General features: G+C 43.8%; 1 protein-coding gene across 3 annotated transcripts in view; it reads right to left on the bottom strand.

Annotated features, from left to right (window-relative positions):
* Positions 1-751: 751 nt before the first annotated feature.
* Positions 752-15766, bottom strand: part of NVL (nuclear VCP like) — a 48394-nt gene continuing 33379 nt past the window's right edge. For all 3 annotated transcript variants that reach the window (XM_069954430.1, XM_069954429.1, XM_069954431.1), the window contains 8 exons: positions 15237-15299; positions 13648-13767; positions 9192-9291; positions 6892-6998; positions 6469-6545; positions 5325-5413; positions 4952-5022; positions 752-1013 (listed from right to left, as the gene is read on the bottom strand). In XM_069954430.1, coding sequence (XP_069810531.1) covers positions 966-1013; positions 4952-5022; positions 5325-5413; positions 6469-6545; positions 6892-6998; positions 9192-9291; positions 13648-13767; positions 15237-15299 — 675 coding nt within the window. In that variant the 3' untranslated portion in view covers positions 752-965. The remainder of the gene's footprint in view (positions 1014-4951; positions 5023-5324; positions 5414-6468; positions 6546-6891; positions 6999-9191; positions 9292-13647; positions 13768-15236; positions 15300-15766) is intronic.

Here is a 15766-nt window from a genome sequence, read left to right as displayed (position 1 = left end):
AAACTGAGGACAGGAGAGGTGCTGTACTAGACTGGAGTGGTAACTACAACTCTCAGCAGACTAGGTTCACTAAACACCTTGTTCCATTCACTTTAAGCTGCCAGATCCATTGGATTCAGGGGACAGCTTATTATTCTACAGCTAAGTCTGCACATAAACTATTGCTTTAAATCTTATATGTGACCTCAGATCTCCAGGCAGGCAATGCATTGTGGGTATGATGAATAGCCAGTCCTGCATTGTGCTGCTTCATGCCTAATGCTTCAGATACGTTGCATGATTGATGAGTTCATTGTATAAACTAGTAACCAGAAAGAGAGAAACCTGCAGAGATCTGTGATTACACCGGAGGCCTGGAGATAGAGAGTTATGTGTCAGCTGACCATTGTAAAGTGGAAACAATCAACAATAGAGACCATATATCTGCAGGGTACAAGATCCTGCAGGTTACCGGAATACAACACCGATAAATGTTTAGGGAACCATACAGAATCATTGTGTCCTTTACAAGTCGCCTTATAGTACAGGATAAGTAATGTATGTACACAGTGACTGCACCAGCAGAATAGTGAATGCAGCTCTGGAGTATAATACAGGATGGAACTCAGGATCAGTATAGGATAAGTAATGTATGTACACAGTGACTCGACAGTGAAGCTCTGAGGTATAAAACACCTCAAAGCTCATTTAATTCCTTACTTTCTGCAGACCAGACAATGTAAAAGGATGGAGACAGTTTTAAATACACAAGTAAATTCCACAACTGTGTTTATGTACAGAGAGGAGATGAGGAATGTGGAGCTGCCGGTTGCTACTTAAAAAAAAAGATAAAAACAGAAAGTAAGGTACAGCAATCATCCATGTGACACTCCCCGTTGCGGTGTCTACGTGAGTGTCGAGCAAGGACCGGATGGCAGCTGCAGGCACATAATCCTCCAGTAGTTGATGGTCCATGCTCCTCAGCACTATCCTGCACCGAGGGACAGACGAAGGCGCTCATACATCATCTGATCCTATAAAAAGAGAAAGATCGGGGAATTAAACAATGGGGAATTTAGGTGTGTGTAGAGTTCCCCAATCTAAGGCGCCCAATCAGATGTGGTGAAATCGCTGGTAGAAGAACAGTACTTTAAAGTGACTCTGTACCCACAATCTGACCTCCAAAACCACTTGTACCTTCGGATAGCTGCTTTTAATCCAAGATCTGTCCTGGGGTCCGTTCGGCAGGTGATGCAGTTATTGTCATAAAATACAACTTTTAAACTGGCAGCCCTGTGCCCTTTGGCCGGGGCTTAGATTGTGTATGCATAAGGCTGGCACATCCTCTCTGCCCCCCCTCCTCCTCATTAGGAATGCTTCAGGCAGATTGCCTACTATTCCTCAGCTGTGTGAGCCCGGCACATGGGCTGGATCGTTAAGGCAGCTGTGTGGTTTTCGGTGCAGAGGACCCGGCCAAAGGGCACAGGGCTGCCAGTTTAAAAGTTGTATTTTATGACAATAACTGCATCACCTGCCGAACGGACCCCAGGACAGATCTTTGATTAAAAGCAGCTATCCGAAGGTACAAGCGGTTTGGGGGGCTCAGATTGTGGGTACAGAGTTGCTTTAAAGGAAACCTGACACCAAGACAATGCCCTCTAATCTATCACCATCATGTTATAGAGCAGGAAGAACTGAGCAGATTGATATATATCGTTGTGGGGAAAGAATTTGTATAACTTGTAACATGTTGATTTAAAACCCTGATCATTTTGTGTTAAGGAGTCCAGTGGGCGGTGTCACTCAATGGACTGGACTTTTTAGCAAGTTATTCTGAATCTTTTCCAATAAAGGTATATGTCAATCTGTTCAGCTCCTCCTGCTCTATAACATGATGCTTAAAGCTGCGATAGGATTTTCATGATGACGGATTCACTTTAAAGCGACTCTGTACCCACAATCTGACCCCTCCAAACCGCTTGTACCTTTGGATAGCTGCTTTTAATCCAAGATCTGTCCTGCGGTCCGTTCGGCAGGTGATGCAGTTATTGTCCTAAAAAACAACTTTTAAACTGGCAGCCCCGTGCCCTACGGAAGTGGCCTAGATTGTGTATGCATTAGGCTGGCACAACCTCTCTGTCCCTCCTCATCATTAGGAATGCTTTAGGCAGATTGCCTACTATTCGTCAGCTGTGTCAGTTTGGCACATGGGCTGGATCGTTAAGACACCTGTGCAAATGTTCAGCATGGAGAAAATGTTCCAGTGGCATTCGTAATGATGAAGAGGGTGGGAGGAGGGACGGAGGGGTGGTGCAAAGTTAGGGCACAGATATTCTAAGCCATGCCCGTAGGGCACGGGCTGTAAGTTTAAAAGTTGTTTTTTTAGCACAATAACTGCATCACCCGCCGAACGGACCACAGGACAGATCTTGGATTAGAAGCAGCTATCCGAAGGTACAAGTGGTTTGGGGGGTGGGGGGTCAGATTGTGGGTAAAGAGTCGCTTTAAGAACAGTTATAATTCTGATTGGGAACTAGTCACCACTAGGGGGAGCTTTGGAGCATTTTGCATTCTGATTTATTTCAGGATACTTATGTTTTGTAAAAACCTTTCCCATGTTATACAGTTTGCTGGTACCCTGGGTGCAGAGCAGGACTCCAGTCAGTGGTGCTGGGCACGGTTGGAGATCTAACAAGGACTTCCTCTTTATCTGCTCTTAGAAGGTGGTACAAGTAGATGAGGATTGTGTCTCAGACTCTCACTAAAAGTTTATAAGCAAGAGCTTCAATTTCTAGGATTATATCCCACATGCGGGATACATTGTATAGGAACAGACTGCGGTCTACATTGTATAGGAACAGCGGTACTGTGTATAGAACTCTGTTCATATAGCTGTACTGTCCAGAGCCCAATCCATAGCTGTACTGCTGCTGCCATCATGGTGCCTGTATTCCAGCACTGAGCCCGTGACCTTCCTCCTCTGTAAAATTGTCACATGAGTGAAAACATTCCTTTTCCCTCCCGACTTCAAGAATACTGCAGTCATCCATGCCTTATTCTTCATGATCAGAGGACTATAAAGCATGGATGACTGCAGTAGGAGATCTCGGCATTGGAGAATGTGAATTCTTCTTGAAGTCGGGAGGAAAAAGGAATGTTCTCACTCATGTGACAATTTTACAGAGGAGGAAGGTCACGGGCTCAGTGCTGGAATACCAGCATTGCAGCTATATGAACAGAGGTCTATATACAGTACAGTTATATGAACAGAGGTCTATATACAGTACAGCTATATAATCAGAGCTCTGTATACAGTACAGTTATATAATCAGAGGTCTATATACAGTACAGCTATATGAACATAGGTCTATATACAGTACAGCTATATAAATCAGAGCCCTGTATACAGAACAGCTATATAATCAGAGCCTGTATACAGTACAGTTATATAATCAAAGCCCTGTATACAGTACAGCTATATAATCAGAGCCCTGTATACAGTACAGCTATATAATCAGAGCTCTGTATACAGTACAGTTATATGAACAGAGGTCTATATACAGTACAGCTATATAATCAGAGCCCTGTATACAGTACAGCTATATAATCAGAGCCCTGTATACAGTACAGCTATATAATCAGAGCTCTGTATACAGTACAGCTATATAATCAGAGCCCTGTATACAGTACAGCTATATAATCAGAGCCCTGTATACAGTACAGCTATATAATCAGAGCTCTGTATACAGTACAGCTATATAATCAGAGCCCTGTATACAGTACAGCTATATAATCAGAGCTCTGTATACAGTACAGCTATATAATCAGAGCTTTATATACAGTACAGTTATATGAACAGAGGTCTATATACAGTACAGCTATATAATCAGAGCCCTGTATACAGTACAGCTATATAATCAGAGCCTGTATACAGTACAGCTATATAATCAGCTATATATACAGTACAGCTATATAATCAGAGCTATATATACACAGTACAGTTATATGAACAGCTGTCTATATACAGTACAGCTATATAAATCAGAGCTCTGTATACAGTACAGTTATACGAACAGAGGTCTATATACAGTACAGCTATATAAATCAGAGGCCTATATACAGTACAGCTATATAATCAGAGCCCTGTAGACAGTACAGTTATATGAACAGAGGTCTATATACAGTACAGCTATATAAATCAGAGGCCTATATACAGTACAGCTATATAATCAGAGCTCTATACACAGAACAGCTGTTCCTAAACAATGTAGACCTCACAGTCTTATGTGGGATATAATCCTAGAAATGAAAACTCTGGCTTATAAACTTTAGTGAGAGTCAATCCTGATCTACACGTACCACCTTCTAAGAACAGATAGAGGCCCAAGTCCTTGTTAGATCTCCAACCCTGCCCAGCACCACTGACTGGAGTCCTGCTCTGCACCCAGGGTTACCAGTGTTATATCTACATGTCCAGACTGGACGAGACGTGTCTCACAGCACCCAGAACCACACTAAGCAAACTTTATACCATGGCTTACTGAGCACTGATCTGGCCCGCCCCCTCCATTGATAGTTATTAGAAGGGGCGAGGGGGCTAGCCCCACCCCCAGTGCTTTTAACAGCTTACTGGGCAGAGGATTTCAGAATAAACAGCACAGAAAGGGTGACGAGGATGAAGGTGACAGACACACCTCCATCCTCAGCACCCTGTGCCCACTAGGGAGCTATCTGCAGGTTAGATCGGTCTAACCTGATGATAGGGATACTTCAGGCAAAGCTGACATATTGGAGTTTAATACTGCACATATGCTGTAATTCTGGTCAAATTTGTTTAAAAAAATCGAATTAAATTACTAAATTTATTATGTGTTTCGGACACTTTAGAACCTTGTGTGACAAAGGGGTGCAACTTATCAGGAAAGGGGTGTGGCCTTGAGGCAAAATAGTGCGGATGAAATACGACTCTCACCGTCTTGGAGACTGAGGGTTTCACCTTCTTGAAGGCCGTATCGAAGTGTCTCTTGTACACGAGGATGTCTCCTAAGAAGGCAACACAAGACAAAGGCAGTGTTACATGACAAGAACTGGATACGGCAAGAACATGATAAATTATTCACGACTATTTCATCCTAATTACTTATACAGAGCCTGAAATATCACCTAAGTTATACTCCAGAGCAGAAATCACAAATCTGCTCTTAGTCCCTATTGGAAACAGTCAGAAATATTGTAAAGTTTAGAAACATCTTGGCTATGGGACACGATTAGTCCTATCAGCTTTCTGCCATATAGTGCACACAACCTGCTGATAGATGGATAGATATAGATATATCTTAACTCACCTCTAGTGACAGTAGGATTGGCCTGTAACACTTCACTCCTCAGGGCACTTATTGATGCCTCCCGGACCAGAGCAGACAGATCGGCCCCCCTGTGCAAAGCAGAACATATATATAATTATACAGTCTGTGTCACCCCTCCCCCATCCATCCCCAGCATAACGTTCCTATAGCCCCGGACATAGTTGTCATTTGTCACACAGTTGTAATAGTTGTGCAAGATGGTTGCGGAGAGATACAGATCTGCAAGCAGCACACATCAACGGGGAGTCTCACACTAAATATATGTGATATCAGGGATCAGATAGGAACGGACACTCCCTGAGCCCTCCCAAAGATCTGCCATGACATACATTAAACATAATAACATGAGGTCACACGTAATAAACTATTGCCCAAGAGCGTACGGTTTATCTTATAGAACATCTAGTCAGCCAGGGAGAAGAAACCTATGAAGCTGGGGAGCTGGGGAGGACTGTAAGGCTTAAAGGATATGTTCAGTTTTGCATAAATATTTTTTTATTGCTTTTGTGCATGTAAACTACACAAATGCATGATTGTGTCTAACAGTCCTATGCAAACCTAGGTGTCTTCACGGTTACAGACTATGAAACAAACACTGTGTGTGGTCTGACACTGTGGTCTGGCGTAACAGCCCCATTACACAGGATTATCCACCAAACAGAGCGATATCACCTCCTGTAATAGGGTGCTCAGGCCTGCTGAAAATCCATTGGCAATTGCCCACATATAATTGGGGATGTGCAGCCGATGACTGACAAGAAATTGTTCATTGGGCCTGGGTAAACGACAGATGTGAAGGTTCCGTAAATGAGTGGTGATCGGACATTGGGCCTGGTCACATGACTAATGTGATGGCTCTATGAATGAGCTGTGACCAGACATTGGGCCTGGTCACATGACTGATGTGAAGGCTCTATAAATGACAGTGAACAGACATTGGGCCGTCTAATAGGACCCCTACTCTGATTCATCTGCATGTTACCATGATGATCTGGCACGGGAGCTGTAAACACAAAATGGCAGCAAATGTGTATCCAAGACTATCTGTTACAAACTGGCACATTTTACAGGGGGTTTTCCCAGCAATCTGACCAGACGCTCTTCTAGGAGTTCATTTACTTACGTGAAACAATCACATTTCTCATCATGGGCTATGGCTTCCAGATCAACATCTGGACCCAGGGGTGGCCGAGAACCATTCTGTCATTAAAAAATAAAAAAAATTAAATAAAAAAAATTCTAGATCATGACATCAACTAGAAGTGTATAATTTTTTTTTTTAAATATGATGTAGAGCCTTAATGAAACAATATGGCAGGGGGTAATGTTTGCTTGTATACAGTGCCCAAATATGTGCCCACATAGCCTCATGGTCAAATGTGGTAAATCACAGACGCAGGCTCATACAGATATAATCACTATATATGGGTCACTGCCTCGTAAAAGTTCAACACACTCCTCTCCTGCTGCTGTCTTCTTTCCAATTGGATACACTGTATAAACACTCCATACCAGTAAATCTTGTTGATAAATGTGACATAGTTACCTTTGTAACTGTCCTCAGGATGGCGAGTCGATCACTTGGAGGTGGGAGCCCCACATAGAGGGTTTTGTCGAGTCGCCCAGGTCGCAGGATGGCCGGATCAAGAATATCTGGAGAGAAGCATTAAAATTTATGTTGCAGATGCAGCAAAAGTCACATCCAGAACAAAAGGACGACACCTAAGTTATTATACGCCGTATACTCTGAACAGGGTTAAAGGGATTCCCTACAAGGTTCCCCCTTATCTCCAGGTAGTGCAAAAGATACAGAACAGTGTGATATAAATGAAGAAACATGAGGCTAGCAGCAGGAGAGAAGTGTTCTGACCTGGAGGAGGAAAGTGACCTATCTATATACACACACCTGATCATGTCTGCAAGGATAGGTGGTACATACACATACGTGTATGTGTGGTGATTTGGACGGGAAGGAGTCTAACCAATGAGAATGATGGCAGCAGGAGAGGGAGGTGTTGATCTTGTATGAAGGTAGTGACTTATATTCTTACAGATGTAATCGCATATGGATACGACTGTATGAGTTTGGGGTCATAATGTGGTTTAATATGAACAATAGCACCGATGAGGACAAGCAGTAGGGGAGTGTGATGACTATGTGGAAGGCAGTGACTCTGTATAAACCAGATATACTCATATGTATATAAGTATAAAGCAATGGCTGATAATGAAACAATGAAGCCTATAGGAACTATGCCAGCAGCAGTAGAGGAGAGTGCTGACCATGTGGGAGGCAGAGAGTTATATAAACCTAACTATAACACTCTATGGGGGACTGGGGCGATGTCATGCCGTGGCTAATGATAAACCAATGGAGCTGACAGGAAATGACAGCAGCAGAAGAGTATAGTGTGACTGTAGCAGTATAGTATGCTGGCACTGTAGGAGGCAGTGACCTGTATAAACTTCTGTAAGAAGACACCTCCGTGTCATTCTCTAGCTGATATTGGCTCAATGGAACATATCTGAAGGCGGTAGTAGAGGAGTGGGCTGACAATGCTGGAGGCAGTGACCTGTCCACTCATAGGGTACATTTTCTATGAGTAGCTTACTATACTTTTCAATACCAGTCCGATGGAGGCCATAGAGTCACTCATTTTAGGTAAAAAGAGTCCTATAGATGCATTTGGTGTATCCGCCATACGCAAGGATCATACGAGATGTGGTCAGATGTGGTCTTATCTATATTTACTTTCCACACGTTCTTCATGTTCTAAGACGCAATACACCCACGGTTATAGATAGGAGTGCTGTCCCTTTAAGTCCATTGATCAAGAACAAGTCTATTCAGATGGAAGTCATGGTGAACAAGCTCATACCCATAGGTGAAGCTTTTCTATCAATGACCCTTCTGTAGCTGAGTAAACATCGGCAGCTACTGGAATCCGGCCTTATCTTATCTGCGCTCCCAGTCATTCACACAGAGGTTATGTGTTCCTCCAACCTCTTCTGCCACTTATGCCCCTATTACACAGGTCGTTTAGAGGAGCAAACGAGCGCTCTCAGCGCTCGTTTGCTCCTCGTTCCCCGCTCGCTGCCGCCGCTATTCAACGCGGCTGCAGCGAGCGGGTGAGTGCGGGAGGGGGCTGCCCGGGGGATCGCTGATCGTCCGGGCAGCCCATAGGATATAGCAGCGTCTGCTGCCGACGCTCCTATTCAAGGGAGCGACGGCAGCAGAACGCTGCTATATCAGTCGCTTGTTTTTCAACATGTTGAAAAACAAGCGACTGCAACGATCAGCCGACATGAACGATGTCGGCTGATCGTTGCACTCTATTCCACCGGACGATTATCGTCCGTAGCGGCTGATATCGGCCGAATACGAACGATAATCGTTCCGTGGAATAGGGCCTTTACAATGGGGAGGTGTGCTGGAGGTTACCAGCTGATGAACATAGGAAAGACCTGTGACTCCACGACAACTCTGCTTGTTGTCAGTGAATAGAAAAACTTTACTTCCCCCTTTCTTAAGTTATGTTTGTGGCTTGGACCGACTTTCACATTGGGATTCTAAGAAAGATTTTCAATAACTGTCATGAAGAGATATTGCAAATTATGGGGAACTGAACGACAACAACTAATAATACTTTACTATGGACTATCTGGGCTTATAAAAACATCACCACTTTTTTCCAGATACAACACCTCTCTTTTCCTCTGATAATGTAACTGAATTGTAATACGACACACATCCTGGGGACAGGGGTGGCACTGTTCTTGCAAGAAAGTAGCTGTGCTTTTTCAAATTCTGGATAATCCTATTAGATAGGGGATTATGAAGCTCACCTGGGCGGTTAGTGGCGGCCATGATGAAAACCTGCCGTCTAGACTCCAGGCCGTCCATCTCTGTCAGCAGCTGGTTGACAACCCGGACACTGGCCCCAGACTGCAGGAAAAGAGAGAGGAATATAATGAATTACGATATATGATAAAGAACATAATCTGCTGCTGGGGATCGTAGTGCTCACTGTCATGGGGCCCAAGACTTACTGATGTGTGTAGCCCATGGTGCCCAGATCCTACAGAAGAGCTGCTGTAAAGGAAACTGCTGAAAAACACAGGACATAGCAGTTTGCTGTTTATAAGGCCCTGCAGACCGGTCAGAGCCCATGTGACCCCTGTCCACCCCAAAAAGTGTCTATGGCAGGGGTAGGAAACCTTGGCTCTCCAGCTGTTACAAAACTACAACTCCCATCATGCAAGGACAGCCAATGCTTCAGCTTTGGCTGTCCATACATGATGAGGGTTGTAGTTTTGCAACAGCTGGAGAGCCAAGCCTCCCTACCTCTGGTCTATGGGGCCCAGGTCAGCACATAATATTATGTATTATGGCTGATCGGTGTATAACCCATTTTGTGTGACCTCCTTATATCACAGCTGCTTCTAAAATGCTCAGGGGGAAGTTATTTGTCACCCGAGGGGTAACACATAACTGTGACAACTGATTACACCCAGGGATTGTTTGTAGTGTGTAAACATGGAGCACATAAGTCTGTACAGGAGGAGCTGTGTACACAAAACGGTAGCAAATTAAAGAAAACAGAGTGTAAATTTTTGTTGCCCTATAATTTACCATTGGCAGTGACTGGCATTGCCCTTTAAGATGATACGCATCACTGAATACAGGCAGCTCCAGGAATGCTACAATGAATGTATTGTACTCTATGGCTCCGGACCAGTGGCATTATGTCACCATGAGGTCGGGTATCAGTACACACAGCCTACCTAATCCTCTGTACACAGCATTTTCATAAGCAGCTCAGTGTCTGCCATCCCCAGCTGCATGGAAATGGATTTATTTCCATAGAATGCCCGGTACACTGACCTCCTCTGAGTAATGGGGCTGGAGCCATGCCACACGAGATGTTTGACCTCAAGTAAAACACTACAGGGTGTTTCATCTGAACAGATGTGATGCAACGTGTACCTTTGCTCCACAGAGGCTAATGGAAAACCTACAAGACTAGCTGGCAGCAGTTCTGTGTATGGACCAAGCGCTAACTGCAAGGAAATCTCCCCGTATATACACACTTCAGCCCCCCAATGAGGATGCATGGCATCTGTAGATACTGAGCTCTTGCCATTTCCCAGGATAGGACTACTTTTTAGAAAAACAGCGCCACCCCTGTCCTCAGGTTTTATGTGGTATTACAATTGCAAACCCACACCCGGACTGATGATAGGAGAGCTGCCGTTTCTGGAAGAAAGTAGCCATGCTTTTCTCAGCTTAGATAACCCCTTAGAAGCAGGACACAGCATCAGGGTGTAGTAACAATTCTGCACAAACTGCTCTTGGCCTTTATGCAAAAATCTGTTTGCATAGTTGGCAGAGTAGTTACAAATCTTTCACCGCAATAGAGACGAGTCACTAAAACCATGAGGGACGACAAGCACAAACGAAGGAAATCGGATTGAAAATCTCGTGTTTTGTGTATACAGCTTCTACACAGGCCTATGTGTCTCCACAGCTGCAGACAACAGATAAACCCCTGTGTAGTCTGATTCTGCTGTCATACACGTCTCTATTTTCCTCTTCTTGTTAACATTCACTGGGCAGCCGCCACTTTACCCTTTAAGGACTGAGACAATTTTCGTTTTTGTTTTTTCCTCCCTGTGTTTAAAAGGCCATAGCACTTGCACTTTTCCACCTAGAAACCCACATGAGCCTTTATTTTTTGCGTCACTAATTGTACTTTGCAATGACAGGCTGAATTTTTGTATAAAGTACACTGCGAAACCAGGAAAAAATTCAAAGTGTGGTGAAATTGGAAAAAACAAACCAAAAAAAAAAAAACGCATTTATTTTATTTGGGGGGTATTTGTTTTTACGCCATTCGCCCTGGGGTAAAACTGACTTGTTGTGCATGTTCCTCAAGTCGTTACGATTAAAACGATATATAACATGTATAACTTTTCTTTTATCTGATGGCCTGTAAAAAATTCAAACCATTGTTAACAAATATACGTTCTTTAAAATCGCTCCATTCCCAGGCTTATAGCGCTTTTATCCTTTGGTCTATGGGGCTGTGTCAGGTGTCATTTTTTGCGCCATGATGTTTACTTTCTATCGGTACCTTGATTGCACATATACGACTTTTTGATCGCTTTTTATTAATTTTTTTCTGGATTTGATGCAACCAAAAATGCGCAATTTTGCACTTTGGGATTTTTTCACTCGTACGCCGTTTACCGTGCGAGATCAGTAATGTGATTAATTAATAGTTCGGGCTATTACGCACGTGGCGATACCAAACATGTTTAATTTATTTACTTTTATTTAAAACATGGGAAAAGGGGGGTGATTCAAACTTTTATTAGGGGAGGGGGCTTTTTACTAATAACAATACTTTTTTTTTTTTTTTTTTTTTTTTTTTTTTTTAACACATATACTAGAAGCCCCCCCTGGGGGACTTCTAGTATATACACTTTGATCTCTCATTGAGATCTTTGCTGTATAGTTATACAGCAAAGATCAATGAGATCGGCACTCTGCTGCAGCCGAAAACAAACGATTGCCGAGCCGGGGTCGGCGCCATCTTGGACAACGTCCCGGAGGAGCGATCTCCCCCACTAGACACCAGGGAACGGCTGCATCCGGTAATCGGAGGCAGCTGTCAAAGTAATTGACAGGCAAAGGTAATCGACTGTCAAAGGTAATCGAAGGCAGCTGTCAGATTACCTTATTAGCGGGCACGGCGATCGGACCGTGCCCGCTAATAGCCGCGGTCCCGGGCTACACGCGGCCCCGCTCTGAACACCTCCTGAGGACATATGACGTACGGGTACGTCGTATGTCCTTAAGAGGTTAAAAGGGTACTCTGGCGAAAAATATTTTCTTTCAAATCAACTGGTTTCAGAAAGTTATATAGATTAGTAATTTACTTCTATTTAAAAACCTCAAGTCTTACCATACTTATCAACTGTTGTATGTCCTGCAGGAAGTTGTGTATTTTTTCTGGTCTGACACAGTGCTCTCTGCTGCCACCTCTGTCCGAGACGGGAACTGTCCAAAGCAGGGGAGGTTTTGTATGGGGATTTGCTACTAGACAGTTCCTGTTTTGGACAGAGGTGGCAGCAGAGAGCACTGTGTCAGATAGGGAGCTACTGTATATCTGTATCACAAAAAGTGTTCCACCCATGAGCTGTGTCTATAGTTGCAGTGAAAGAGGCTAAGCTGCAATACCAGACACAGCCCAAGGACATGAGTGGCGTCTATTTTTGGAGCAAGAATTTTTCTAATTTTATACAAACCCTCTAAAAAAGGTAGAAAAAAAGCTAAACTATGTTCTGTCCTCAGATTGAGTGCGGTATTACAATTTAGCTCCATTCACTTTAATAGTACTGCAAAATCATACCTAACCAAGAGTGGCTTGGTTTCTCAAAGAAGGCAGCCATGTTTTTCTAAGCCTTTAAGATGTGAGCTTTATAACAGTGGATACTGCTGACAATGTCTATGGTGAGAGGCAAAGAAGTATCAGTTATCTGATTTTAAAGGGAACCGGTCATCACTTTCTAGCTGCCTGAACCATTAGTCATTGGGGCGGTTCCTGAAGACTTCTCCTCGTCCTATTGGCTTTATTAGATCTTTTCCTGTTTGGGTATAGGGAGGGATCCATAAAAGCCAATGGGCAGGGGGAAAAAGGCACTGGGGACCACCCTGATGACTTGTGATTTGGCAATATGAAAGCAATGACAGGTTCCCTTTAACCCATTAGATCCCAGGGTTTTCCAAGCAGCTTCTTATTCGAGTCTACCTATAAAAGCCACATTATAGAGGTGGGGCCACCCAGCTTTAAGGCCGGGTTCACACTAGCGTAATAAGGATACATTATTGCACCCGCATTATGGTGGCAAGGCTTGGCTTGACCATAGGTCTGATAGATCAGGTCAGGAATAATGGTGTAATACAGATGTAAAAATGCATCTGTGGGATGATAGCGTGAAGTTGGCAGACATCAGAGCACATAGGGGGAGATTTCTCAAACATGAGGTAAAGTGAAACTGGCGCAGTTGCCCCTAGCAACCAATCAGACTCCACCTTTCATTCCTCACAGACTGTTTGGAAAATGAAAGGTGGAATCTGATTGGTTGCTAGGGGTAACTGAGCCAGTTTCACTTTACACCATGTTTGATAAATCTCCCCCATAGAGTCACCCACTCATTTGATAGGCCTGTGTGTAATACTACTTGTCCCCTACAGTGGCAGGAAATGCAGGAAGGACACTGCGCCTACATCACTTACTTCATAGCTGGACCTCCGAGGGCAAAGAGCATCAATTTCATCAAAAAATATGACACATGGGGAGGAGTTTGAGGCTCTCTGAAAAACCTGCCGCACGGCTCGCTCACTTTCACCAACGTACTAAAAGAGGGGGAAAAAAAAAAAAAAAAAAAGTCATTGTTGAGTATCTGACGGCCACTTGAACTTAAAGGGGTTGTCCATTGTGGGGGCACTTTTTGGGGGGGGACCGGGGAGGAGGTGGCTGAAATAAAGACGTCCACTCACCTCCCCATTTCCAGCGGCGTGTCACTCATCGCGGTGCTCCGGTCCCCGGCCGTTTCCGGGTGTCTGACGCCGCCCGAGACGCTAAGTGTCAGGGGCCGCTCAGCCACTCAGTGAAGGAGGCAGGATCCGTGTGAAGTCCGCTCGGATCCCGCCTCCTTCACGGAGTGGCTGAGCGGCCCTGAGACGTAGCGTCTCGGGCGGCATCAGACACCCGGAAGCGGCCGGGAACCGGGGAGGTGAGTGGACGTCTTTTATTTCAGCCACCTCCTCCCCGGTCCCCCCCCAAAAAGTGCCCCCACACTGGACAACCCCTTTAATGGCGTACTCCATACCTTCTCTGAAAAAATCATTTTGCATACCTGGGATGGAGGAATCCCTTCAAAAGGATGTCCAGTTAAGAACACCAAGTTATTAGAACTTTGTTCCTTATTCAGAAATCCCATCAGTCAGACTACTAAGGGTCTCTCTTGCTCAGGAGGGCTCAAAAAGTTCATACATTAAACATACAGCCCACTGATTTCCAACTGTGTAATACGCATTTCTCCTGCGGAGGAGCTGTAGGGTAGATGAATGCTTACTGCCAAACTCCCCTTAAAGCTTTTGTCCAGCGAAAATCTTTTGCTTGGAAATCAACTGGTGAGAGAAAGTTATATAGATTTGTAATTTACTTCTATTAAAAAATCTTAAGTCTTCCCATACTTATTAGCTACTATATGTCATGCAGGAAATGTTTTATTTTCAGTCTGACACAGTGCTCTCTGCTGACATCTCTGGCTGACACAGGAACTGTCCAGAGCAGGAGAGGTTTTCTATGGGGATTCATAGCAAACCGAGACAGAGTTCCTGTCTCGGCCAGAGATGTCAGCAGAGAGCACTGTGTCAGACTGAAAATAAAGCAACATTTCCTGTATGACATATAGGAGCTGATAATAGAAGTAAATTACAAATCTATATAGCTTTCTGATATCAGCTGACTTGAAAGAAAATAATTTTCGCTGGACAACTCCTTTAAAATAAAATCTGATCACTGGAGGTTCCAGCACACTGTCAACTTTTTTGGGGGGAACCCAAAATGAAGAAGCCCTATAGCTTATTGTATACATTGTTTAATGGATAGGTCTGCATAATGCACTGGGACATCCAAGATAAGATCCAATGTGAAAATATTTAACAGGGAAATCCATAGAAAGGACATAATATCTACCTCCTTGGTCTGTTACATTTCCTCATGTCCTACATCCTTATCACATGCAGAGCGTATCTCACACCTTATGATTAGATACCTAACACCAGGTGCCAGGATCCAAGGTCTCCTCCCAACTCACCATGTTCAGGAGTTCAGGCCCCTTCACCGAGATAAAGTTGAGTCCGGATTCGTTTGCTACCGCCTGCAACACAAGATATTAGTGTTTAGACAGAACAGAATTTCCTGGTACAGATCATGTGACTCAAAGACACTTGTCCTGAGCTACTATAGTTCTTACAATCAAAGTTATCACCCATAGGTTATAGCAATGTGTATAATAAAGCACAGAAAAGGCGAGCATTCTAAATCTATTGTTTTGTGTATTCAGCTCCTATGTGTCTCCATGGTTACAGACTACAAACAAACCCTTTGTAGTCAGATACTACAGTCATGTAATAATTCCATCCATCCTCTACGTTCTACCAAATTACCTAATGCATGAAAGCAAAATGCACTGAGGAGGATAGTAGAAAATAACTTGACTGCAGAATCAGACTGCACAGGGTTTGTTTGTAGTCTGTAACCATGGAGACACATAGGTCTGCATAGGAGCTGTATATACCAAATTATGGGAGATTTGTTGCATGGAGCAGGAAGGAAATGGTTGCA

Source organism: Dendropsophus ebraccatus, chromosome 15, assembly GCF_027789765.1.
Source record: "Dendropsophus ebraccatus isolate aDenEbr1 chromosome 15, aDenEbr1.pat, whole genome shotgun sequence".
Taxonomy (NCBI): Eukaryota; Metazoa; Chordata; class Amphibia; order Anura; family Hylidae; genus Dendropsophus; species Dendropsophus ebraccatus.
This window is presented reverse-complemented; position numbering and strand designations above follow the sequence as displayed.